The sequence below is a fragment of the Camelina sativa genome, chromosome 14 (genome assembly GCF_030686135.1).
Source record: "Camelina sativa cultivar CO46 ecotype springtype chromosome 14, ASM3068613v1".
Lineage (NCBI taxonomy): Eukaryota > Viridiplantae > Streptophyta > Magnoliopsida > Brassicales > Brassicaceae > Camelina > Camelina sativa.
Genome location: NC_141893.1, coordinates 8,798,377 through 8,821,763, shown reverse-complemented (window position 1 = coordinate 8,821,763; position 23,387 = coordinate 8,798,377). Strand labels below are relative to the sequence as shown.

The window sequence follows — 23,387 nt, the reverse complement described above, 5'->3', positions numbered from 1 at the left end:
TTAAGAAACCAATCAAAAAATTATTATGATTGGATATAATATCTGTTAACTTTTTTTCTCCAAAATATAGAAAATAATAACTGATAAATTACCTTGCAATCTAAAAAACTATAAATACATAATAATCTTATGAGTTTTCATGATTGCCATTTGCATCCAAAGGCATTTTATACATTTTTATAAATCTATGGGAAAGTCATAAATCTAATAGAATTGGTTATTTTTAATTTATCTTTGTAATGGTCATATTGTTATGCAGTTTTCCTCTATCAATTAATCATTAGTTTTCCTTTCTTTTGTTGTCTATGACTATAAGTCTATAACATAACTTAAAGTCGTTAGTTTGTCTTATAAATTCTCCTGATCTCATCAAAGATATTTATTATATATTTGTTTTCAAATCCATGGAAATGTCATAATATTTATTTCTAGTAGAATTGGGTAAAGTTTAATTTATCTTATAATGGTGCTTGATTGTCACATTTCTTTTTTCTTAATGTCTTGCTAGCTAGCTATAAATTAAAAATGCTCTTTAAACAATCTCACCTCATAAGCAAATCAGGGAAACAAAAGAAGATTGTAGTGTAAAGGTTGATTCATCTCTGATCATGGATGGTTTACTAGGAAATGATCACTTAGATTCATCTTCGACCATGAAGGGTTTACCTTTGCATCTCCTCGACGACATTCTCTTCAGATTGGAACCCAAATCTCTTGCGATGATGCGATGCACTGATAGATATTTCAAGTCGCATATTTCCGACGACCCGATGTTTGAAATCGGATACTTTTCCCGGGCCGTACCTAGTTTGCTACACATTTGCAGCTTTATCGTCACTTATGTCTACTTCCAGCCTTTCGCCTCTTCATGGGATGCTATGTCAGAGGGAACTTTTAAATTTAGAAACCTATGTTCCCTTTTTGGCTCATCCTCGGGCCTTCTCCTACTATACATCAATGGCCTCTTCGTCGCAAATCCCCTCACAAAGAGGTTTCGGTTCTTGGATCACTCTGGATCAATACTTTTGTCTAGAATAGTTGGTGGTTTCAATGTCAGGTTTCAAGACCATCTTAGAGCGATGTGCGTTGGTTTTGTGGTAAATCCAACAACTAAGAGATTCAAGATTGTCTGCATACTTGAGATGCAGAAGAGGTGTCGATTCGAAATCAGCGACGGAGATTCATGGAGATTATCAAAAACCACCATCACTGATGACTCAAAAAGTGATCTCACAAGATATATGAAACCTGTTTACTTGCATAGCACTCTACATTGGTTGAGAAACGACGTGAGCATCATAGCTTTTAATCCTGAGACAGAGCAAGGACGCTTCATTCCTTCAACTTTTCATCGGGAAGAAGATATGAAATTGTTATTTGCAGCAGACGATAAGACCAATTGCCTAACCTTAATATCAGGGACAAAAGAAACAATCTCATTTTACACACTACTCCGGAAGCCTAAATGGACCCTTGCCAGGCAGATCAAAAACGTATCTATGGAAGACGATATTGTTTTAGACTGGAACATGGTTACATACGACGGCACGCGTCTTGTGGTGAGGGTGTTGATGAAATATGCTTTCGGAGTTTTATTTCATGTGTATGACATGGAAGCTGACAGTTGGGGAGTTTTAGGGTCAGCCACAAAATGGAGATCCCACAGAAGCTGGAATTCCTATATATTTACCCCATCCTTCTTCCCTGTCGAGGAGGACGCACATAATTATAAGGCGCTTGTAGCATCTGAAGAAGATGACCCACGCATCTTTTATCTAAGAGCAGTTATGGGAATCATTGGTACAACCAAGTAAACTATTTCATGTTTCACTTATTTTGGGTCAATAAAATATTAATACATAAAGTTTCCTGATATATAAAAGAATGTTTGTTTCTCATATGCCTTTCTGACGTTTTCAAGTATTTTGTGTAAAAAAAGCAGTTGTATAAGAAAATGTTTTTAAAACACAAGCGAGATTATATATACATACATTTAAAACAGTTTTCATGAGGAAGAAAAGTTGCAACCTGTAGATCCAAAAAAGTTAACCTTGACTTGAAACAAAGCCATGGTTTATCGATTATCGTACAACTGGTAAGAAAACCATTGAACCAATTAGATTAAAGAAAAAAAAAACATCTGGAATTTAAATGAAATGCAGAGATAACTCATCTAGAACTAGAAGCTGGTTGTGTCAAACTAAGAATGAAAATGGAGATATATGTTTGATTCGAAGCATGAACAAAAGGAAAAGAATAACATGTTCCATATATAATATATTGTATAGACAATCCAAATTCAGTGATCAAGTCTCACTTCTCTTCTTGTTCAAGGATCAAGAAGTTAGCTTGATGCACCAATTTCCCAAATGAAATCAACCAATTGGTGCTTATATCACTTCTCCGGTCTCACTATCTGATTCCTTGAAACAGTCAAAGAGACTTCACAAAAGTCTGATCATATCCACATAGACTTAATATGTAGTGTGTCTGTCATCTACATATGTAGCTCTTAGGCGCGTGGGGTAGCTAGTTACGTTGAAAGAAGAAGAAGAATTAGCTACTAAAGGAAAAAGCAGAGCAGAGGCTCTTTCTGATTTCAAAATCGCCTATAGTTACAAAGAACTTTGCTGATCACATCCGAGTACTATGATATTATTATAGATTATAAGTAAGCTTTGTTGATACTCTAATAGATCGAAATAGGCTCTAACTTTCAAAAGATTAAAATGAAAACTATCAAGCGTTTTGCAGAATATATATAAATGATTATAGAACTTAAGCTCTTTTAAATTCAAATACATAAAGATAAAATCTAGACCTCAATGGCATCACTTAAAATCGTAAGTTGGCACAGGGGGTGCATCGAAGCTCTCCAAAATGTGAGTTTTGCTCCCTGAATCATCCTCTGTTTCCTTCTTCTTAAACCAAGAACCAAACCAAGATCCCGAACTTGCCTCCGAACCAGAAGAAGAAGAAGAAGAAGAAGTCGTCTCCGGTACAGGCTGACCAAAAACCTGACCCATAGTAGTCGCACCATACGGCACAGAAGCTGCAGCATCCTGCATGAACTGCTCGTTTGGCGTAACAGTACCAAATTTGTTCATCGTGATACTAACTCCTTCTATGAGGGCCAGTAACACACCCCCGACTACAGCCGAACTAGCGGACGCGCGGAGGCCTTGACGCAAAGAGAGAAATCCTCCGGTGGCGGCGCCGGCAATAATCGAGTTCCATGGATCTTCCTTCTGTCTCGCGTACACCATGGCGCAATCGAAGGCTGAGTAAAGACCACCCCACACGGCGAAGCTTCCCCCCTTTTTCGGCCCATTCATTCGAAGAGATTGAAGGCCGCCGGAGAGACGAGCGCCGGCGGGAGAGTTTTTGATTCCTCTCATGAGGTAGAACACTGATCCACCAACAGCACCCATGCCGAACGCACCTCCGATGTCATCTATGATCCGATCGGGACATGGTTCTCTCGTACTGTCTGGAGTTCCCATCGATTTCGATTTTGTTCTACAAGTAAAAAAACTTCTAGGGTTTAAGAAAAGAAACCTAGAGTTTACGAACCCTTTAAAAGAATTGAGGGAAAAAAAGTATTACAAAAATGGAAAAATAAAACACTGACCGTGACTGCTTATCGTGTTCATCACGTTTTTGACGATAGTCAAAGCCCATTAAGGCCCATTTGTAAATACGCGCATCATTATTAAGATAAAAAAATTCCACGTCATTTAAGAACCTTATCTTATTTTTGACACAAGAAAGCGTACGTGGACAAATACTCGCCACGTCACGACACAAGTATCTAAAATCAACCAATCACAACGCGTCTATGCAGATAACTAGTGTCTATGGAGTTTGCTTTGAGAGCCATCCATTGTCCTATCTCACTTCTCTCTCTCACCACATAAAACTCACATTTCTCTCAATCGAACTCAAAGAATAACAAACAGAAAAAGAAAAAAAAAAAAAAAAAAACCTTATCTCATCTCTTTCTTCATTATGGCCTCAGTAACCTCAGCCACCGTTGCGATCCCATCTTTCACCGGCCTTAAAGCCTCAACCATCAAACCTTCCGCCTCCGTCAGAATCAACACCGTTGTTGCTGCGTCACCAAAGCTCACAGTGAAGTCATCTCTAAAGGACTTTGGAGTCGCGGCCGTAGCGGCTGCAGCTTCAATTGCTTTGGCTGGAAACGCCATGGCGATAGAGGTTCTCTTGGGAGGAGGAGATGGGTCATTAGCTTTTATTCCCAACGACTTCTCTATCTCCAAAGGAGAGAAGATCGTGTTCAAGAACAATGCTGGGTTCCCGCACAACGTTGTGTTCGATGAGGACGAGATCCCAAGTGGCGTCGACGTGGCCAAGATCTCGATGAGCGAGGAAGCTCTACTTAACGCTCCCGGAGAGACCTACGAGGTTTCTTTGACCGAGCCTGGAACTTACAGTTTCTACTGCGCGCCACACCAGGGTGCTGGTATGGTCGGTAAAGTCACCGTTAACTAAAATTTGTGTGTGAGTAAGTGAGGGAGTCTCGGACTCAACTAGAGGCTTTTCTTTCACATTCTTACATTATTACATTATTATGTGGTTTTTGTAATTTTAAAGAGTGTTGAATCGAATGGATCGTGGTTGTTGTAATGTGACTGGTTCCATAAAATTGCTTTTTGTTGGTTTATAATAAATCATATGTAGTTAATTATGTCTTCTCCTGAAGGTTCTTACTTCTTAAGAATATGTGATAGAATTGACAAAATGGTAGAATAAGCGCTTTTTATAGTGTTTAGTTATTATATTTATATGTCTAATTTGGAGCAAAAAAATTAAGTCAATGACTGCAAAATGGTAATTGGTAAAGTAGAGGGAAGGTTATTTGTGTTATTAGATTGTTCAAGATACTTTGGTATGATGTTTGCGAAATTATTGATAATGAATATGTCTTTGTCTCTTTGAACAAGATCTTAGTTCACATAACAGTGTAGAAATTCATTAGCACCCTGTATATGTTCACTAAACCATAACATATATGAATCTAACTGTAGGCTGTAGCAAGTATGAAGATATATTGAGATGTGTAACTACAGCAGGTATCCAGTGTAAAAATTAAGATTAAATCTTCTACAAGATCTAGCCAAAACCCATGTAAAAAATGTAAGAATGTGTATATGTCAATCATCTCAACTCTGTCCTTTCGTAATAAGGGGTTTTAGCTATCTCACTGATCATTGAAAAAAAAAAAAAAAAGCTATTTCACTGATCACTAATTTATGGTCGGACAGATTCAGTTACTAAACAATGCATTTCATCTTGAGTCGAATCTAATGACTAGTGAAGTTCGAAAGTTAACCATCGGGAAAATTTAGTGGCCCATTAAAGTGATTGAGCCAGTAAGCCCACTAGTACATGCAATAGATACTCCGCGAAGAGATATACGTTTCTACATGTATTCGGCTGAATCAGACTGGCGGATCTAGCCAAACTTGACACCAGGTACAAAAAACTATTAAGGTGGAACATAGAGGGTGTCGGTGGAACATAGAGGGTGTCGAACCCAAGACCTCATTTTCTAATCTGGTGCACTCTTACCATTAGACCAGTTTAACCTTTAAGAATTTGTATGTAAATTCTTAAATTTATAAATTTCATATGGTGCACATGCACCACCCTTGATCAAGGTGGATCCGCCCCAGAGTCAGACTATCAGTTGTGCTTTGTGGCTTTTTTATTGTGCGAACAAAAGTATATCAATATATATTTTGTGTCTATTAGAGTGGGAAAATACAAAAAGGAGCAGTTCAGAAGACATCAGAGATCCAAAGGTTAAGAAAAAAAAAAGGAAGAAGGGGGAAAGAGCATCTTTTGAGATGATATGGTCTGATAACACAAGCCAAACAAGAAAGCGACAAAAGATGGTAAAGGGCAGATCAACGGAGTCATATGAGTCGACTTTTGTAAACAATTCGAAAAGCCCTCTTTATGTATGTAAAAGAGAAGCTTCCACGTGATTTCACTTTCTCTGGTCGGTACTTCCCTCTCATAGTGTCCATTCATCTTTGTTGTTTAGTTAGAAAAAAAAAAAAAATACTAGATCAGTTTTACTTTTCTACTTTCCAATTTTATTTTCTAGTTTCCAATTTTGCTGACTTTGCTTCTGTGAATTTTCATAAAGACATTTTTGGTGTTTAGGATATATTCTAGGTAAACCATGTATTAGGAATATAGGATACAAATCACAAAGCCAAGGTAATAAGCCCATTAAGTATACTTATGATAAGAGCTTGCAAATGAAGTGAAGGTGGGTAGAGGTCGGTGTTGCAGCTGCGGTTAGAGAGGATCGAAAGTGACGCATTGGCTAATATGCCTATTTGGCTATTTCCAAAGGAGGAGTTGGCAGGAACCATGATGGCTAATGGATTGCCAAATTGCAAGTGATAAGTTTGAATCTGGACAAGGTTTAGTAGGAATGGTTCAATTCTATTATATATAAAGAAAAAATATAAGACTAATGTATGAGAAATGAGAATACATGAAAAGCACAAAGACACATTGCATAATCTAAGGTTACTCTTCTAATTATTTTGGACAAAGTTAAATCTAATTTTGTTATCAAGTAATTGTAATTATATGAGAGAAGCAGAGGCTGTACTACTCTTCCACCACACGTGATTCCCTCGAAGACGGCCATACTTCTAATTTGGCGTTACGCACCCCCTCACTTTTCTCTATCCATTTATTTTATTAATATATTTACTACTGTTTTCCTAAATATTCCATTAGTTATTAATTTTCTTTTTGGTACTCTAATAATACTAATTGAGACTCAATTCCTTGGAGACTTTTCAAATAAATTGTCTTTTAATGCAAAAACTGTTTCCATGCGTTACAATTCCTTGGATTAGTCAAAGAGCAGCAAATCAGGTTCTCTTCTCATAAATATTTGGAATGCGAAATTAGCGTCAACCACATTTTATTCCACACAACAACAAAAAAAAAAAGAAGTAAAGACCTTCTCTTCCAAAATTTACTTTTCACAATTATTATCCTACTGGCAAGGTAAAAAAAATATATTCCTGATAAAATGGAATCTCAAAAAAAAAAACAATTATATTCTTCTTGTTTTGGATTTTTAATTTTAAGTTTGTATGTTGAATTTGCACAACCTTTACGGAATAACGAAACAAAAATCAAAATTTTTAAACTATTCCTAATTTAGCTTGTAATTTCCATTTTATTTTAGGTTTTTTTTTTGTCTTTTTGGTTTAAAGATTCTCTCAGTATAACCTATATATCTATTGACAATAAATAAAAGACTCCAAATTTTTTTTGTCATAAATCCGGCAAGAAGTAAAAAAAAGAGAAGAGGCGTAAAACTCTCTCTCTTCTTCTTCTTCTCCCTCACTCTTCACGAAAAATGGAGACTTTAACACTCTTCATCACCGGCGCTCTCGTCGCCGTCGGTATCTACTGGTTCCTCTGCGTCCTCGGTCCAGCAGAGCGTAAAGGCAAACGAGCAGTAGATCTCTCCGGCGGCTCAATCTCCGCCGAGAAAGTCCAAGACAACTACAAACAATACTGGTCTTTCTTCCGCCGTCCTAAAGAAATCGAAACCGCCGAGAAAGTTCCAGACTTCGTCGACACGTTTTACAACCTCGTCACCGACATCTACGAGTGGGGATGGGGACAGTCCTTCCACTTCTCTCCTTCCATCCATGGCAAATCTCACAGAGACGCCACGCGCCTCCACGAAGAGATGGCCGTAGATCTGATCCAAGTCAAACCCGGTCAAAAGATCCTGGACGTCGGATGCGGCGTCGGCGGTCCGATGCGAGCGATTGCATCTCACTCGCGTGCCAACGTGGTTGGGATCACGATTAACGAGTACCAGGTGAACAGGGCTCGTCTCCACAACAAGAAAGCTGGGCTCGACGCGCTTTGCGAGGTCGTGTGCGGCAACTTCCTCCAGATGCCGTTCGATGACAACACTTTCGACGGCGCGTACTCCATCGAAGCCACGTGTCACGCGCCGAAGCTCGAGGAAGTGTACGCCGAGATCTACAGGGTGTTGAAGCCCGGATCTATGTACGTGTCATACGAGTGGGTCACGACGGAGAAGTTTAAGGCGGAGGATGATGAACACGTGGAGGTGATCCAAGGGATTGAAAGAGGTGACGCGTTGCCTGGGCTTAGGGCTTACGTGGACATAGCTGAGACGGCTGAAAAGGTTGGGTTTGAGATAGTGAAGGAGAAGGATCTGGCTGCTCCACCGGCTCAGCCGTGGTGGACTAGGCTTAAGATGGGTAGGCTTGCTTACTGGAGGAACCACATTGTGGTTCAGATATTGTCAGCTGTAGGAGTTGCGCCTAAAGGAACGGTTGATGTTCATGAGATGTTGTTTAAGACTGCTGATTTTTTGACCAGAGGAGGTGAAACCGGAATTTTCTCTCCGATGCATATGATTCTTTGCAGAAAACCGAAATCTTCATCGCCGCCGCCACCGGAGGAGAGTTCTTGAAAATTATTACAAAAAAAAAGGTAGAAAAAGATCTTTCGCCGTATGGGGAGAATTGTCTCATTTTGTTTTTTTTACTTTCTTAATTTTTATTTTTAAGTTAATTCAACTTGGTTAATGTACTCTTTTTTTGTGTTTAATTTTAAATTTGGTTTGTGTTTTGAGAATTTTTAGTTTTTTTTTTGCTTATAAGAACAATCGTAGGTTTACTATTGATTTCTCCGCCGGAAGCGTAAGTAGAGCTTTTTAAGACATAGGGTGATTAGTTGTAGTATTTTTGAAGTGTGTTTATTGTATAAGATTATTTAAGTGTTAGGTTAGTAAAATGAAAATGTACTTAGGTGTCGACAGCCTGGGTGAGTACTACTGACTGATGTGAGTGACTGTCTGAATATTGTGTTCTGGTTTAGAAAAATAATAAATTCTAGTATTTGATTAAAATTAATTCGAAGAAAATCAGTGTCGCGACAAGAATTTTAAAGAAGCTTTTAGGTTTTTGTCGCACGGAGATAGATAGTGGTGACTGGTGAGAGAGTGGGAACGCGTGCGTCGTTGCATTTTGAATTATTTGGTTACGGTATTATATTATAGATTTTCGATAATTCGATATCATAAAAAGTTTTTGTGATCATACGTTTTGGTTTAGTTTGTTCTATAATTCACGTGATTCTTTCCTAATTACGATTAGGATCTGATTAAAAAAATGTAACAACACATATATTTCTCCTTTGTATCTCCCAATTTTGGTGAACTGTTGTATAGATTTAGTGTCTGACTCTCTTAATTTGTGTGGGTGTGATGATTCTGATTCCAGACCGTGATGACTCACACTGAAAATGACAGGAAGAGAAGTAGAGCTAAATTTATAACATCACTGTCTTATCTGATAGGTCTTTTGTGGCATGATCTGGATTTTTTACTATGATGTTTCAAACAGAAAACATAAATCCTTAATTTTGATTGTGATGCATAGAGAAAAATGATTTTATTATTTCAATGTTAATAGAAATACTACTGTATTGATTGCTGTTGGATGTAGGGTTGTTAAAGTGTTTACAACCTCAATTAATATGTATATACTGTGTGAAGCAAAAACTAAACAAACAATTGATCGTATTGTGTTTCTCTCCCAAAAAGAAAAAAGAAAAGAGAAAAGACCTCTAATTCAAATAAATCGATTATTAGCGTCTAAGAGCATATAAAACTACAAATTAACGGAAAAAGGCAAAAACTAATATTTTGCTAAATTGCATTTTAATATTTTAAGATATATTATCAAAGCTTTCTCTTCAAAAAAATATCCCAAATATTTTTTTGATAGGATCAACAATTCCTAAAAAGATTAGGTTTTTTCATCAAACAATCGTTATCTATTGGCTGTCGCCGCCCATATCAAACAACCTCAGAGAATTATTTATATTTTCGTATTTATTCACTTTTTGTGCAAAGAGAAATTAATATATTTCTAGTAGAATTTATCCAATACTAGTGTAATGGCCCGCGCTATGCGCGAAGAAATAAATTAGTTAAAAATATTTTGTAATATTATCAAAATAATGTTTTTAACAAATTCTCTAATTTAAACCTTTGTAACACATATAATAAATGAATTAGAATATTTTGTAAGATTGTCAAAATAATGCTCTTAACAAATTCTCTAATTCAAACCTTTGTAACACATTACAAAAAAAGGTTGGTTATCTATACGAAGAGATTGGCTTACATGTTAATATGTAATGTAAACTTTGTAATCCATGTTCAATGCCATTCTAATAAACTAATAATTAAGTTAAGATGTGTATTTTATATTAATTTTGTTGCAAAGAAATTAAAGACTCTGGTTAACTCATCTATTAATAAAACACAATTAAATAAAAATTGGAGACGTCCATGTAGTGCCGTAAACCAAGTCATCAAATAGTGCAATGAGAAAAGATCGAAGAGCAGTCAATTGAAATTATTTGAAAAGTAAAATGATAAAATCATAAGAATCTTTACTATAATTGTAGTTGGTATATTATTTGTGTTGATCCCACGGTTAGAGAAGGATATTTTGTTTCAAGATAACCAAGGATCTTTGAGCAGGAAGAGAATAGGAGTGCAGATATATAATTGGTGTGTTATGGTTAGTATAGTTCGTGGTTGTGGTCATGGTGTTGTACACTTGTACTCTTCTTGAGTTTGAAGCTCTGAAGCTAGCTGTATGTTTTGAGTCGTTAAGGTGAACCTGAAACAAAATAGCAAGGAAAATGAAAATGGATGAGTTATTCTATATTATAAATCAGTTGTTTTCCAAGAGAACATCACTTGTAAGCAAAACAAAGAAAGAGATTTTCCTTTGCCAAATAAAGTAAAAACAAAGACAAAAGTTATGTTTTAAACAAAGTCTAAATGCAGACAAAAGTTATGTTCCTATTAACGTTTTTCAACCTTCATATTACTACTTGAAACACCACAATTAAAACTTGCAATTTATCTGAACACAACAAAAAAAAACGTCGAGAATAAATATTTATGTTGTTTGTTACTTTGCGAAGTTTCTTAAGTCTTAGAAACTTTGCATCATATATAGCATCAGACTAATAGATGGGATGGTAACAGTAATTAGATATCCTTATGGAGTTGGAACAACTAACGATTGGTTTGACAATTAAAGGAAATAGAATTGGACGATATATAGCTGATAAATCAAAAAGACGATGTGTTTTCTATAAGAACTGGTTAGAGCAAAGCAAATTCCCTTTGCATCATAATAAGCTTCACATGATTTGCTACTAATTGAGATTATGTACCTGCAGATAAGAACATCTCTTTAGGGTCAGAAATTTCAAATTAAGAGACGACGGCTAATTAGAAGCTGGAATCTGAACCTGCAAACCCAAAAGAAAAAAATTTGAGAAATAAAGAATTTGATGATCATTTAAAAACGACGTTTAGAAATACGAAACAAATTGTGAATTGCAAAAGGTAAGTACATGTTAATCTAAATGTAGAACATGAAACGACAACTTCAAAATTTTTTACTGATAGAAGGAAGAGAAGCAGAGGCTTCTTGTAGAAAATTTGCTGTTCTATTGCTAAAGAAAGAAGTGGAGTATTTGCGATCGTGGGAAAGAATCAGTTGAAGCGCAAACCTATTTTTACACGATATTTAGTAACATTTTTTTTTGTTAATTATATAAAAAAAAGATGTAGCTTAATTCTATTGGACAAGTGACTTGTGCTTTATAGTATAAAGAATATTTCCATTATTAAAATAGAATCACGGAAATTATACCCAATAATTGGATCATAAAAGGTTAAGAAACATGATGAAAAATAATGGAAACATGATGAAAAAAATGGAAAAAATAACTAAAAGATAAAAAGATTTAAGATCCCACATCGCTTGCCAATGAGATTGGGAAGCAAAATATTATTTATAAATACTGTCCCTACGCTTGAACGGGGATTTTCTACGCAGTTATTTTCCTATCTTTACAACTAAAGAAAGTTTGATTTGCCGAAAAAATAAAAAATCTCAGAATTAACGATGCCTGTGATTGAAAACGCTTTTCTAGGACTAGAATCTAAAAGGGTAACAACATCAAATTGTGGTCACTTCTTCGTCCGTTACGGAATCTGCTGTAACTGCAGATCGACGGTAGATAGAGATTACGGCCGAGCATTCGATTATCTCGTCCATGGTTTACAGTTAAGCCACAAAGCCGTGTCGGATACAAAAACCCTAACACACGATTCGCTTGTGACAACGAGAAGAAACTTCATCTAGTCCTTGATTTGGACCACACCCTTCTTCATTCCGTTACGGTTTCACGGCTTTCCAAAGCAGAGGAGTATCTCTTGGGGGAATCATACTCAAGGAACGATCTTTGGACACTCGGCAGAGAGATGTTGATAAAGCTTCGACCTTTTGTGCACGAGTTTCTGAAAGAAGCCAACGAGTTGTTCTCCATGTATGTATACACGATGGGAAATCGCGACTACGAAGAAAATATATTTTGGGGACAGAGTCATTACCAGAGAGGAGAGTGGTTTTTGTAAGACGCTTGATCTTGTGTTGGCTGATGAGCGTGGAGTTGTGATTGTGGATGACACTCGTCAGGTTTGGTCTGATGACCACAATAGGAATCTGGTGCAGATCACCAAGTACAATTTCTTTAGAGATTATGATCATGTCGGGTCGAAATCTTACGCAGAGGAGAAGAGAGACGAGAGTAGTAGCCACGGATCATTGGCTAATGTTTTTGAAAATTCTCAAGGAAGTTCACCAAGGATTCTTTAGTGGGGGTGAATTACATTCAAAGGACGTGAGGCTGTTGCTACAGGAAAAAACATATTTGAATCAATATTTGTTCTGAAATCTAAGCCTATCGAAAATATAATTGTCTCTTTATATCCGGAATTAGCAACAAACATGAAAAGGTTAGGAGTTTTGATTAATGGAGTTAGATATTAGCAAAGGTGTGGAAGTGGAGCTCTCATCATCCGAGGAACATTGCTTGGTTCAGGCTTGAAAGATGCCCTACAAAGGTTCGACTTATGCGCCAGGGAATCCAGTATGTATGGAATTTTGTAAAATGTGGAAGATGCTAGTTAGACAAGACAATAGGTTTATTGTGAAAAATCTTGACATATTCACATATGTTTACTCAAACATAAGTATAGTTAAACTCATGTGTAATAGTGGTTGAGAAAATTTTAAAGTTGTGGTGTTTTGATGTTTTATCTTGCTGCTCAAAAGAAAATATTGGACCTATTAGGCTATTACATTTTTTGTTGTTGTTGTTGTTGTTGTTCAAAAGGCTCAAAAGGCTATTACATTGTATAAACTTTTTTTGCTATTAATGATATTTGTGAAATTTTCCAATATATATGCCTATGTTACGCCACAACAAGTTAGAGAGCAAACAACATAACCAAGAAGAAAGGGGATGTGATCACTGATCATTATCCTCCATTTCCTCTTTAACATTCTTATATCAAACGTACAAACTTGACATCTGTTATAACCTTACATTATATTGCCTTAAGGGGAAGTTAGAAACATCAAATCTTAGTCGTTTATATAATCTTATGTTTACTTCTAAACTCGATATACGCATCTAGTTTTCCAATATCACCTTATCATATCTGGGCAAAAAGAAAGATTGCGATTAATAATAAGTCTAGAGAAGCAAAAACAAAAATCGTGTTGATCTATACACACGTTGTAATATTTCTTTTCTTTTTGTTTTCTGTCTATTCACAACATTCAGACTTGAGTATACGTCGTAACGAGTATCATCATCGTGGTAGACACAAAATTCCAGACACATAAAAAACAAATATACACATAGAAAAAAGCAAACGAAGAAAATTCAAGAAAAAATAGCTTTTAGTTAACTTGAAGTGCTTTTGGTCGATCCATGGTTCTTCTCTTCCACAGATTAACTTCACTCTTGGGTTTCGGACACAGACTCAAACCCTCTAACTGAGTCAGAGGCATACTCACAGAGCATGGAATCGTGAGATTCGATTGAGATTCTTGACGTTTCATCTCCGCCGTCCAATCGAATCCGCCGAGAGCTCCTCTACTGCTCGAGAATTTCTTCATTTTACCTAACGAAGGCGCATCCACCGCCGGGACCGGTTGGACCGCCGCAGCCGGATATTCACTCGTCGTGGCGAAGGCGGTGGGGGTGGAGTTGGAGTTGGATTTTCTCCACAAAAAGCTTTTCGTAGAGAAGAGACGTTTTAGTTTCGAAAAGTTTCCTTTGTCTTCTTCTTTAATAGTGACACAAGAAGACAAAGACGACGCCGTTTTGAGATTGTTATTAGGTTCTTTGTTTCTCTTCTCCGATGAACATTTGGGCTTATTGAGTTTGACCTGGCCGATGCAGGAGACTTTAGGCGAAGTGGGTTCCGCAAAAACGGATTCGTTTTTGGTTCTTCTCCTAACTCTAGCCGCCGTGGGAACCAACGGACTGGAGAAGAAAATTCCTCTGTTCACCGTCGAGGTCATACGGTGCTGATGAAAATCTCTTCCTGGACTAAACGGTGCCGCACTGTGACCGATTGATAAAGCTCTTTGAAGCATCTTCGAGAACTTTGTGGACTTGTTGCTGTTGGAACCTTTTTCCATTTATTTGTAAAAATGCTAAACAGAGAATTCTCTTGGTTTTATATGTGTTGTGTCTGAAATTTCTGAGAAAGTGAAGACAAAAGAAGAACTAGATTGAAATTGTCAACTGTGATGACGTCATGGAGGGGGGGGGGGGTTTAGGTCAAAGCTGAGCTAAACCGGAGAAGGATTGTGTCGTTATCATACAGTTTTTGACTTAAACCGGAGAATGCATTTATGTCTTATAGACTTATTATACGGCCGACCTTTGTCCCGGTTTACAAACTTGAACGCTGAAGTGTACTTATGTTTGTTTCCGTTTGTTTGGTTTATAGTTTTCCTTTGTCTTCGTGTTTTACGCGGATTAGTTATATTGTTTATTTGACTTTCTAATCCCACATGTGTTGTGCTTGTACCATTTATTAAGCCACCTGATTTTTATGCTTAATTGTTTAGGTATTAGTTTAACATGACAATTATTAGTCCATGAACAGCTGGTAAACCGATAATTAATTGGGGGATTGAAAGCGATGTATAAAGTGAACACTTGTCCTTTTTTGGCTTTTGGTCAAATACATGACAAAGTGTGTAATCATAAAACATTTTTAAACATTTGTTAATACCACCATTTTTGTTACAGTTGAGAACTATTTCCTCTCTCCATTCTTCATGTATATCCCAATTCCTTTTTGTTTAAAATTCAAACATTTTTTTTTTTGCATACATGATGAGAAAGATCCTAATAGATAGATAGATTATAAGTAGAAGATAAATTATGAGTGATATACACAGGGCCGGCCCTGAGAGGACAGGCGGGCTAAGCCCATGCTTAGGGTCTCCAATTTTTTTTTCTTTTTATGAAGTTTTATATAGCCATATTTTGATGTATATATATATAATAGATAATTGGTTTTATTGTATATAAGCATAAAAGAGGCCACATCTTTTTACTCTTTTTTATATATATTAATATCATATCTATATTCTTTTTTTTTATTGTTTTTAAAATAACACAAAATTCTAATTCCTAAACCTAAACAAAAAGGGAAAAAATATGATTAGATTTATTATAAAACATTGTTTATTTGAATACCTAAACAACTGTCGTATCTAAAATTTTTCGTTCAAAACAATCACCTCAAGTTGTCTAAGACATTATTGCGTACTTTTCATCAATTAAGTAGTTTTTGTAAGGTTTTTTTTTTTTTTTTTTGATTTAGTTTGAAGGATTTAGTTTTTTTTGTCAACTACTTTTTTTTTATAAAGAGCCACATTTTTTTTCTTTGCTTTGGATCACATATTTTGTTGGACGGGCCCTGGATATACATGATGCTTGTAGTACGGTTGAAAATGACAGTTTAATGAAACTCAGACCGACGGAATCTTTTAATAATTAAATAACGTTAATCTTGTAAAAATATATGATAAATTAAAGAACAGCAATTGACCAAGAGATCGATGCTATACCACTCAGAGCCAACGTCTCAACTAGATTATCTGGTCTCATTGTTGTTTAATTAATCTCTGTCTTGAACAGCTTTCTTGGTCTGTTGCGATATCATATCTTATACCACATGACATAACATGGCTTTTGTCATGTGTTCTTACTAGTTGATCTATTATGTTTCATCACTTTGATCTGCAGAACCTAAACAGGCAAAACATTTAGTATTTGTCATCATACTCCCATGGTTACCCAAAAAGTTATGTTTCTCGAGTAAACGAAGAACATAGTACAAATCAAGAAAGAAAAAAAGAGAGTACATGGTACAATAATACTTCTAGACGCAAGTTTATTGTGTTGTGCCCAAAATGAAGTTACAATCTGATCGACAATAAAATAGCTTTAAAAACATCCTTAAAAATGATTGAGAGAAAAAAAAAAGTGTCTTCTTTGATGCTTGGGAAGGTTTCCTACAATGGCCGAGCGACGAGTCCCTTCTGAATCATCTTCTCCACTAACTCTTCATGCTTCTTCAACTGCCCGGCTTTTCTTAACTGTGAAAGAACCATCTCATATAAAGACAGGCTCGGGGTCAAACATTTGTCTTCAACCATTTCTTTAAACAACTTATAAGCATTATTCCAATGTCCCATCCCACAAAACATCGTAACCAAAAGCCTATAAGTATTCACATTCGGCTCAACTTCTTTATCATCCATCTCTTTCTTCATCTTCAAAACCATATCAGTAGATTTCGACCCGGCAAACATCCTCATCAGTACATTATAAGTCACCGTATTCGGCTCACATTTGGCTTCCATCATCTTCGAATACATCCTATGAGCGCCATTCACGTCTCTCTTCTTCTCGATGTACCTAAATATCGTATTAAAAGTCGAAGCATTCACATCGCACTTCTTCTTGATCATCGTGTTCAAAACCTTGACCGCGTTTTCAAGATTCTCGTCTCTGCAATGTGTCTCAATCAGAAAATTATAAGTAATAGTGTCAGGCTCACATCCTAGCTTCTTCATCTGGTTATAAACCTGCAGAACCTTCTCTGTTCTCCCTGCTTTCACATGAACCCTCATCAAGTTATTAAAAGTAATAGCATTCGGAGCACAACCCGAATCCAACATATCCGCGAAAACATCATGAGCACGGCTGATCTGCCCGCATCTACACAAGGCATCAATCACAATGCTGTAAGTATACACATTAGGTTCAATCCCAGCCAATTTCATCTCCTTGAACACTCTCTCTGCCTCAGAGATTTCACCAGCTCTACACCACCCAAGAACCAAGTTGGTGTACACTATAACATCAGGCTCGAACCTATCTTTCAAGCTATCGAAAAAAGACTGAGCTTCACTAGCTCTCCTCTTCCTAGAGAGGTTACTAATAACAATCGAAAACGCGATTTTGTCAGGAACGCAACCGTAATCTTCCATACGGTTAAAGCAATGTACAGCCTCTGAAGCTAATCCAGCTCTAACGTAACGTCTAATCAAAATCGTGAAGGTCTCAATCGAAATCTCGACGTTTCTTGATTTCATTAGATCAATCAAGTGCCAAGCTAAGTCGAATTGTCTAACCTTACCGGAAAGATCGATCATTTCGTTGTAAGGATGATGAGGCGATTCGTGGTCGTATTGGTCTCGTGAAGTTGCCCAATTGAAGAAAGCTAGAGACTGGTGAAGAGGGATCCCGTGGCGGACACCGCCGCACTTCTCTATGACGCATCGCACGACGGAAGGAGAGATTCGAGAAGCTTCGATTTGGGAGAAATCGAGGGAGAGTGATGGGAGGGTTAAGCTAGGGTTTAAGACGGCGTCGTTGGAGTTGGTAGGGTTTTTGCGGTAGTGATCTTTGATGATTGAGTGTAACTTTTCTACTGTTTGTGTATCTTCTGGAGTTAAGGAAGGTGTGATAGGGACAGAGACGTCCGCGGCGGCGGCGGATTCGTCGGTTTCGTGGTCATGGAGTAGAGAAGTTGCGGAGGTGGAGAAGGGTTTTGGTAAAAGAGGAGTGATGAAGGAAAGGGTTCGAGAAAGATGGAGTTTTGATCGTATTAACGCCATTAATGGGAGATTTTGGTGGTCACTCTCTTCTAAACGTCGAACGGAGCAGAGTGGCGATTGTGAAGAAGAAGGAAGTTCACTTTTTTATGTATACACAAAATTATTGAAAAAGGTCAAATTTGCTTTGCTTCTCCAAATGAATCCTGAAGCGGCGTCGTTTCTAGAGCATTCATTTGGATTTGCCTTGCTTCCAAATGGATTTGGAGCTACTACCTATAGTTTAATAGTTATGTGATCTATGATCAAATAAATCGTATTGGTAAATCTTAAGGACTTGTATCTCGTTGCTTGTCACTATCCAGATTCCAAATTCGTATATATATAAACATTTCCATTTCATAGGAGCCAGTTAAATTGTTCATATACCATTTAAATTTAAACTTTTTATTAGACCTATGATTCAAATCATAGAGAAAAAGTATCTTCGTATTGTAATCATATTCCTGAACGAAGTTCAACTGGTTATGTTAAACTTTTATCTATGCCTGCCAAAGGTCCAAGAATGTCATGAAAATTAGGAAGTTTATTTGCATGTATAAGACTACCTAGTCATATATACTCATATACATTAGAACACATTAGTCGATTACACGTACGTATTATATGATGTGTGAACACCTTTTTAGGAGCTAAGATCATGTGAGTCATTTAGATTAAGTAAAATATTGGATGATGCTAATTGTTTCTCTTTAGTCATTTGATCTTGACCAAGACAATTTTCTGACCGGCAAAATATTCTCTTATTAAAAGAATTAAACATTTATGATAGTTTCAACCCTAGCTTATTGGACAATATACTAAAACTAAAAATTATCAAAATGTCTTAATAGATATCCTAATGACAAATGGTTTAGGACTAATTAAAAAAGAAAGACTCCTTCCAAAGCTTAATTCTTCTCTAATCTTACATCCTAATCCGATTAGCTTTGGTAATTACACATTACTTTACATTCAGAAGACCTAACAACACACGCTTATGCTGTCTAAGTCTTCTCCATCCTATTCTTACAATCTAGGACTAGTATTTAATTTAAGTCCTACACCGACCTTAATCTACAGTTGTGTAACCTTTTTGTTGTTTATTCTTATTAGTAATCCAAACATAGAGGGGGAAACACAAAAGCAGAACACAATCAGTAAAAAAGCAAAAACTGGGTTCTTACCAAATATTGCCGTCGGTGCGGACGCTGGAGAATGAGAAGGAGACAGAGGAGTATGTGTCGTTAAAGAATCTGATTCCGTCTCGTTATCCAGCTGGGACACAAACGCCTCCGTTCGAGCATAAGCCTAAGTCCTCTAAACGGTGCTTCGTCAAAGTTAAAGAGCCTCTCTTTGATCCAGAAACTTCTTCCAAGCGTATGTATTGGCGGGAAGTGCCAGTTGATGACGACGAAGAACACGAGCACGCAGGCGATCATGGTCATGGATGTATATTTTTCTTGAAAAAAAACATTCAAAGAATGATCGATAAGTCGTTTGGTACTCTTCTTGGATTACCTAAGGTCGACGAGTTTCGTTGTTGTATAAATGCATGTGAATCATGATTGAAAGAGTGTTTTTTTTTTTTTTTGGTTGGGAAGATTGAGATGGGAACACAAACATGGGTTTCTTGTTGTGGACGAAATTGAATTTGCTGATCCAATATATTAAGAATTTATAGTATATAGTATTTTTATGCGAGTTTATTGTGATAATTAATATGGATATATATATGTTGTATATCAAGCACGCACGTCTATGATTTTGTGTTCCACCCATTCTTTGATGATGATGAAACGATTTATAGTTTTGTGATCCAGATTCCAGGCTTAGATAGGCCTGATATGCGTATGGAAGAAGTCTCTGGATCAAAGATTCCAGGCTTAGTAAGCCCAATCTGTTTCAGCAGCATGGAAGTTGGTGAATTTTTTTTGGTAAAATGTAGTACTTATTAACGATGTTACTAGCAAACGTGCCGTTGACAACATTGACTTTTCTCGTTACGTAATCCGCGTAATAATCTCGTTAACGTGGGTTTCTTCAGCACATCTTTACCATATTTTTATTTATTTATTACTTTTATTCAGTAAATCTGTGTGTTTTGTCATTACATTTACGATTTAACAACGAGAATACCAACTAATTTTGAGACTAAAATTAAGTTTGATTTGCTTATTTAAATTGTACTACATTTTTATTAGTATTAGTTACTACAATATCTTTTTTTTTTGTTCTTTTGAAAAATTTGGTTACTATAAATTTCCATCAAAATTAATAATAGTTTTGAGTAGACTAATAAAAAAAAAAAAGGAAAAAAGAAAAGAGAAAACCATAAATGTTGTAGATTTTGTAGTCAAAGATAAAGAGTATACATATGTAGTTTTGTATGGAAATGTAGTAATCAACAAAATAGCCCATTGGTTTGAATTCATCAGGTGTATTAATAATTAAAACATTGTGCTGGGAAAGAAAAAGAACCAAATCACAAGTAAATGACGAAATCATCCCTATTTACCCAGCATAAAAAAGCGCCACATCATCACGTATCCAAGGGTACATATGTCATTTCGTAGCGTTAGAACATAGAAACAGAGAGAGAGAGAGAGAGAGAGACAGAAATAAAATAAAAAAGAAAGAGAGAGAATCTTTTTCTTCTTCTTCTTCTTCTTCTTCTTCTTCTTACAAGAAGGAAGAAACGTTATTTAGTTTCCCGAATTATAAATATTTGATTTGATCTTTTTTTTTTTTGGTTTTCTGCATCTTCTAGAGAGGTTTTAGGATTCGCTGTTTGTTTCGATCTCTCTTTCGTTGTACAAGTTTTTTTTTTTTAATTTTTGTTGTTCTTGTTGGTGTTGGTGTTTGGGGGGGGTGGATCGATCTTGGATGGCGAAAGTGAGACAGTCGAGATTCCAAGCGAGGAAATGGTCGACATTGATGCTGGTTCTGTTTATGTTGTTTATGCTAACGATTGTTCTCTTAATGCTTTTGGCTTTTGGTGTTTTCTCTCTTCCTATTACCAACAACAACAACAACAACAACGACGATTCTTCTCCTATTGATCTCTCTTATTTCCGACGAGCTGCCACTGAGAGGTGAAAAAGAGAAGCCTACTCTGTTATTTGCATGAAACCCTGAAATTTCCTCCTTTTTCATTGATCTCCCTTATATGATTAAAAAAGTTGTTTCATTTTTTTGGAATACAGAAGTGAGGGACTTGGGACGAGAGGAGACCAGTGGACTGAAGTGCTTTCTTGGGAGCCTCGAGCTTTCGTTTACCATAACTTCTTGGTTAGTTTTCTTGGCTTAAATTGAATATTTGATTGCTGCAACTCATGGGTCTTGTTTCAAGCTATTTTGTGTGTGTTTGGTTTCTTAGTTTGATGATATTTTAGTCTGTTAATTAGAAATCGATGCATGTTTGAATCAAGGAAAATCAAAACTTGAAGATTAATTTATTGATTGATTTGATTTGATTTGACCAGTCCAAGGAAGAATGTGAATATTTAATCAGTCTTGCCAAACCACATATGGTGAAGTCAACTGTTGTTGATAGCCAAACCGGCAAGAGCAAAGATAGCAGGTTCCTTCTGAATCTGATGATTGTTTCCATGTCTCAGATGAATCTTTCTTAATTCATCAAGCAAAGCATTATGGATTGTTTTTTGATGATTTTTGTGTCAAACCTTCAGGGTGCGTACAAGCTCTGGGACTTTCCTTAGGAGAGGAAGGGACAAAATCATTAAAACCATTGAGAAAAGAATAGCTGATTACACCTTTATTCCAGCAGGTATGAGAGGTTTTTTCAATCATCAATTGCAGTTTTTGGACTTCCATGTATAGATAGATGCATTCATCTGCTATATTTTTGATTTAAGTGTCACAATGAGATTATTCTGCATGATGAATTATGAATGTGTGCAGATCATGGTGAAGGACTTCAAGTTCTTCACTACGAAGCAGGGCAAAAGTATGAACCACACTATGATTATTTTGTTGATGAGTTCAACACTAAAAATGGAGGTCAACGAATGGCTACAATGCTTATGTATCTGTAAGATTTGCTTTACTCTTCTTTTCTTTTTTTTTGTTTTTAAGGTTGTTAGGTTCTTGTATTTACTAATCTTATCCTCAAACCCCTTATTCTACAGGTCGGATGTTGAAGAAGGCGGTGAAACAGTTTTTCCTGCTGCCAATATGAATTTTAGTTCTGTACCATGGTATAATGAGCTCTCTGAGTGTGGGAAAAAGGGACTTTCTGTAAAGCCGAGAATGGGCGATGCATTGCTTTTCTGGAGCATGAGGCCTGATGCTACACTGGATCCTACAAGTTTGCATGGTAAACTACCTTTGGTTTTTTGAATATCATTTGGAACACTTTTCTAGATCTTGTTTTTTTCCCTGTACCATTGAGCGTGTGGTTGCTAATATATGTTTTGTTAATTCTAGGTGGATGTCCTGTGATTAGAGGGAATAAGTGGTCATCTACCAAATGGATGCATGTCGGCGAGTACAAAGTTTAGCGTGTTTGATTGCTGGTAACTGTCCATTCTTCCCAAATCCCAAGTTTCGAACTAGAAATTTTCCATATCTCAACATTAGAGTGGTTTAAGGGATTTGTCAACAGTGAACTAGAACTTATCATCAGTGATCATATGTTGTAAACATCAACTAATCTCTTTAATTCAATATAGTTTCCTCTCCTACAACATAATGCACTAGACACAGACACACACAGTCACATAGACTGCGGGTTATATAAGCTTATTATCAATGTGCATATAAGATGAAGTACTATATGTGTTGGTTCTTGGTTAGAGAAGCTTGTTATCCTTACAGTAATGCGTGTTGGCTGTTGGTTCTTACATTATCCTTTTTATTGGGCAGGACAGTATACCGTTTCCTTTCATGGTGGATGGAATGCAATGTTGGAACAAAAGATTACAGAGAGTTGATGTTTTGTTTTTTCCCTGCGGCTCAGTGCATTCCTTGTTTTGATGGGATTCAAGGTTTATATTATATCATTAGAGGATACCAAAATATAGAGAACTTGTTAGACTAAATTAGGATGGTTTAGAGTGACTTGCTCATTGGTATACCATAAAGGTCCTGTGTCTTTGATCTGAATTTGTGAATTACATAGTTTTGTCGTTTTATATTTGTGATTAGAACATTATATCAAAAGAATGTCATCTCATGAAACGAAACCATCATTTGGGTTGTGTCATTGACTCATTTGTGGTGCATCGCCAGATACCAATTGCTAGA

At 36.4% G+C, this 23,387-nt stretch overlaps 5 protein-coding genes and 3 pseudogenes across 7 annotated transcripts; 5 read left to right on the top strand and 3 right to left on the bottom strand.

The window, feature by feature from the left end:
- Positions 1 to 532: 532 nt before the first annotated feature.
- Positions 533 to 1,882, top strand: LOC104743412 (F-box protein At1g20360 pseudogene; annotated as a pseudogene).
- An 813-nt stretch (positions 1,883 to 2,695) lies between these two features.
- Positions 2,696 to 3,563, bottom strand: LOC104740732 (mitochondrial import inner membrane translocase subunit TIM17-1). Its single transcript, XM_019235900.2, has one exon. It carries the CDS (start codon positions 3,501 to 3,503, stop codon positions 2,832 to 2,834), a length of 672 nt encoding a protein of 223 aa, XP_019091445.2. The 5' UTR covers positions 3,504 to 3,563; the 3' UTR covers positions 2,696 to 2,831.
- A 417-nt stretch (positions 3,564 to 3,980) lies between these two features.
- LOC104740731 (plastocyanin major isoform, chloroplastic) lies at positions 3,981 to 4,708 on the top strand. Its single transcript, XM_010461413.3, has one exon. It carries the CDS (start codon positions 4,009 to 4,011, stop codon positions 4,510 to 4,512), a length of 504 nt encoding a protein of 167 aa, XP_010459715.2. The 5' UTR covers positions 3,981 to 4,008; the 3' UTR covers positions 4,513 to 4,708.
- Positions 4,709 to 6,904: 2,196 nt separating this feature from the next.
- Positions 6,905 to 8,682, top strand: LOC104740730 (24-methylenesterol C-methyltransferase 2). The gene has a single exon (XM_010461412.3). The coding sequence runs from the start codon at positions 7,418 to 7,420 to the stop codon at positions 8,516 to 8,518; it is 1,101 nt and encodes a 366-aa protein (XP_010459714.2). The 5' UTR covers positions 6,905 to 7,417; the 3' UTR covers positions 8,519 to 8,682.
- Positions 8,683 to 12,047: 3,365 nt separating this feature from the next.
- Positions 12,048 to 12,876, top strand: LOC104740729 (RNA polymerase II C-terminal domain phosphatase-like 5 pseudogene; annotated as a pseudogene).
- An 820-nt stretch (positions 12,877 to 13,696) lies between these two features.
- On the bottom strand, positions 13,697 to 14,914 carry LOC104740728 (uncharacterized protein At1g76070 pseudogene; annotated as a pseudogene). Its single transcript, XR_015579350.1, has one exon. The product of XR_015579350.1 is annotated as an uncharacterized protein At1g76070 pseudogene (transcript).
- A 1,396-nt stretch (positions 14,915 to 16,310) lies between these two features.
- LOC104740727 (pentatricopeptide repeat-containing protein At1g20300, mitochondrial) lies at positions 16,311 to 19,636 on the bottom strand. Its single transcript, XM_010461410.3, has one exon. It carries the CDS (start codon positions 18,141 to 18,143, stop codon positions 16,533 to 16,535), a length of 1,611 nt encoding a protein of 536 aa, XP_010459712.2. The 5' UTR covers positions 18,144 to 19,636; the 3' UTR covers positions 16,311 to 16,532.
- A 1,071-nt stretch (positions 19,637 to 20,707) lies between these two features.
- On the top strand, positions 20,708 to 23,303 carry LOC109124834 (putative prolyl 4-hydroxylase 3). Of its 2 annotated transcripts, none has more exons than XM_087483134.1 (8): positions 20,708 to 21,214; positions 21,326 to 21,410; positions 21,605 to 21,702; positions 21,812 to 21,909; positions 22,044 to 22,173; positions 22,271 to 22,458; positions 22,569 to 22,657; positions 23,007 to 23,303. In XM_087483134.1, the coding sequence occupies exons 1-7, from the start codon at positions 21,006 to 21,008 to the stop codon at positions 22,640 to 22,642; spliced, it is 882 nt and encodes a 293-aa protein (XP_087339260.1). In that variant the 5' UTR covers positions 20,708 to 21,005; the 3' UTR covers positions 22,643 to 22,657; positions 23,007 to 23,303. The 2 variants fall into 2 exon arrangements, with proteins under 2 accessions (XP_087339260.1, XP_087339261.1); XM_087483135.1 differs by having other exon boundaries at positions 20,717 to 21,214; positions 23,012 to 23,303.
- The last annotated feature ends 84 nt before the right edge of the window (positions 23,304 to 23,387 follow it).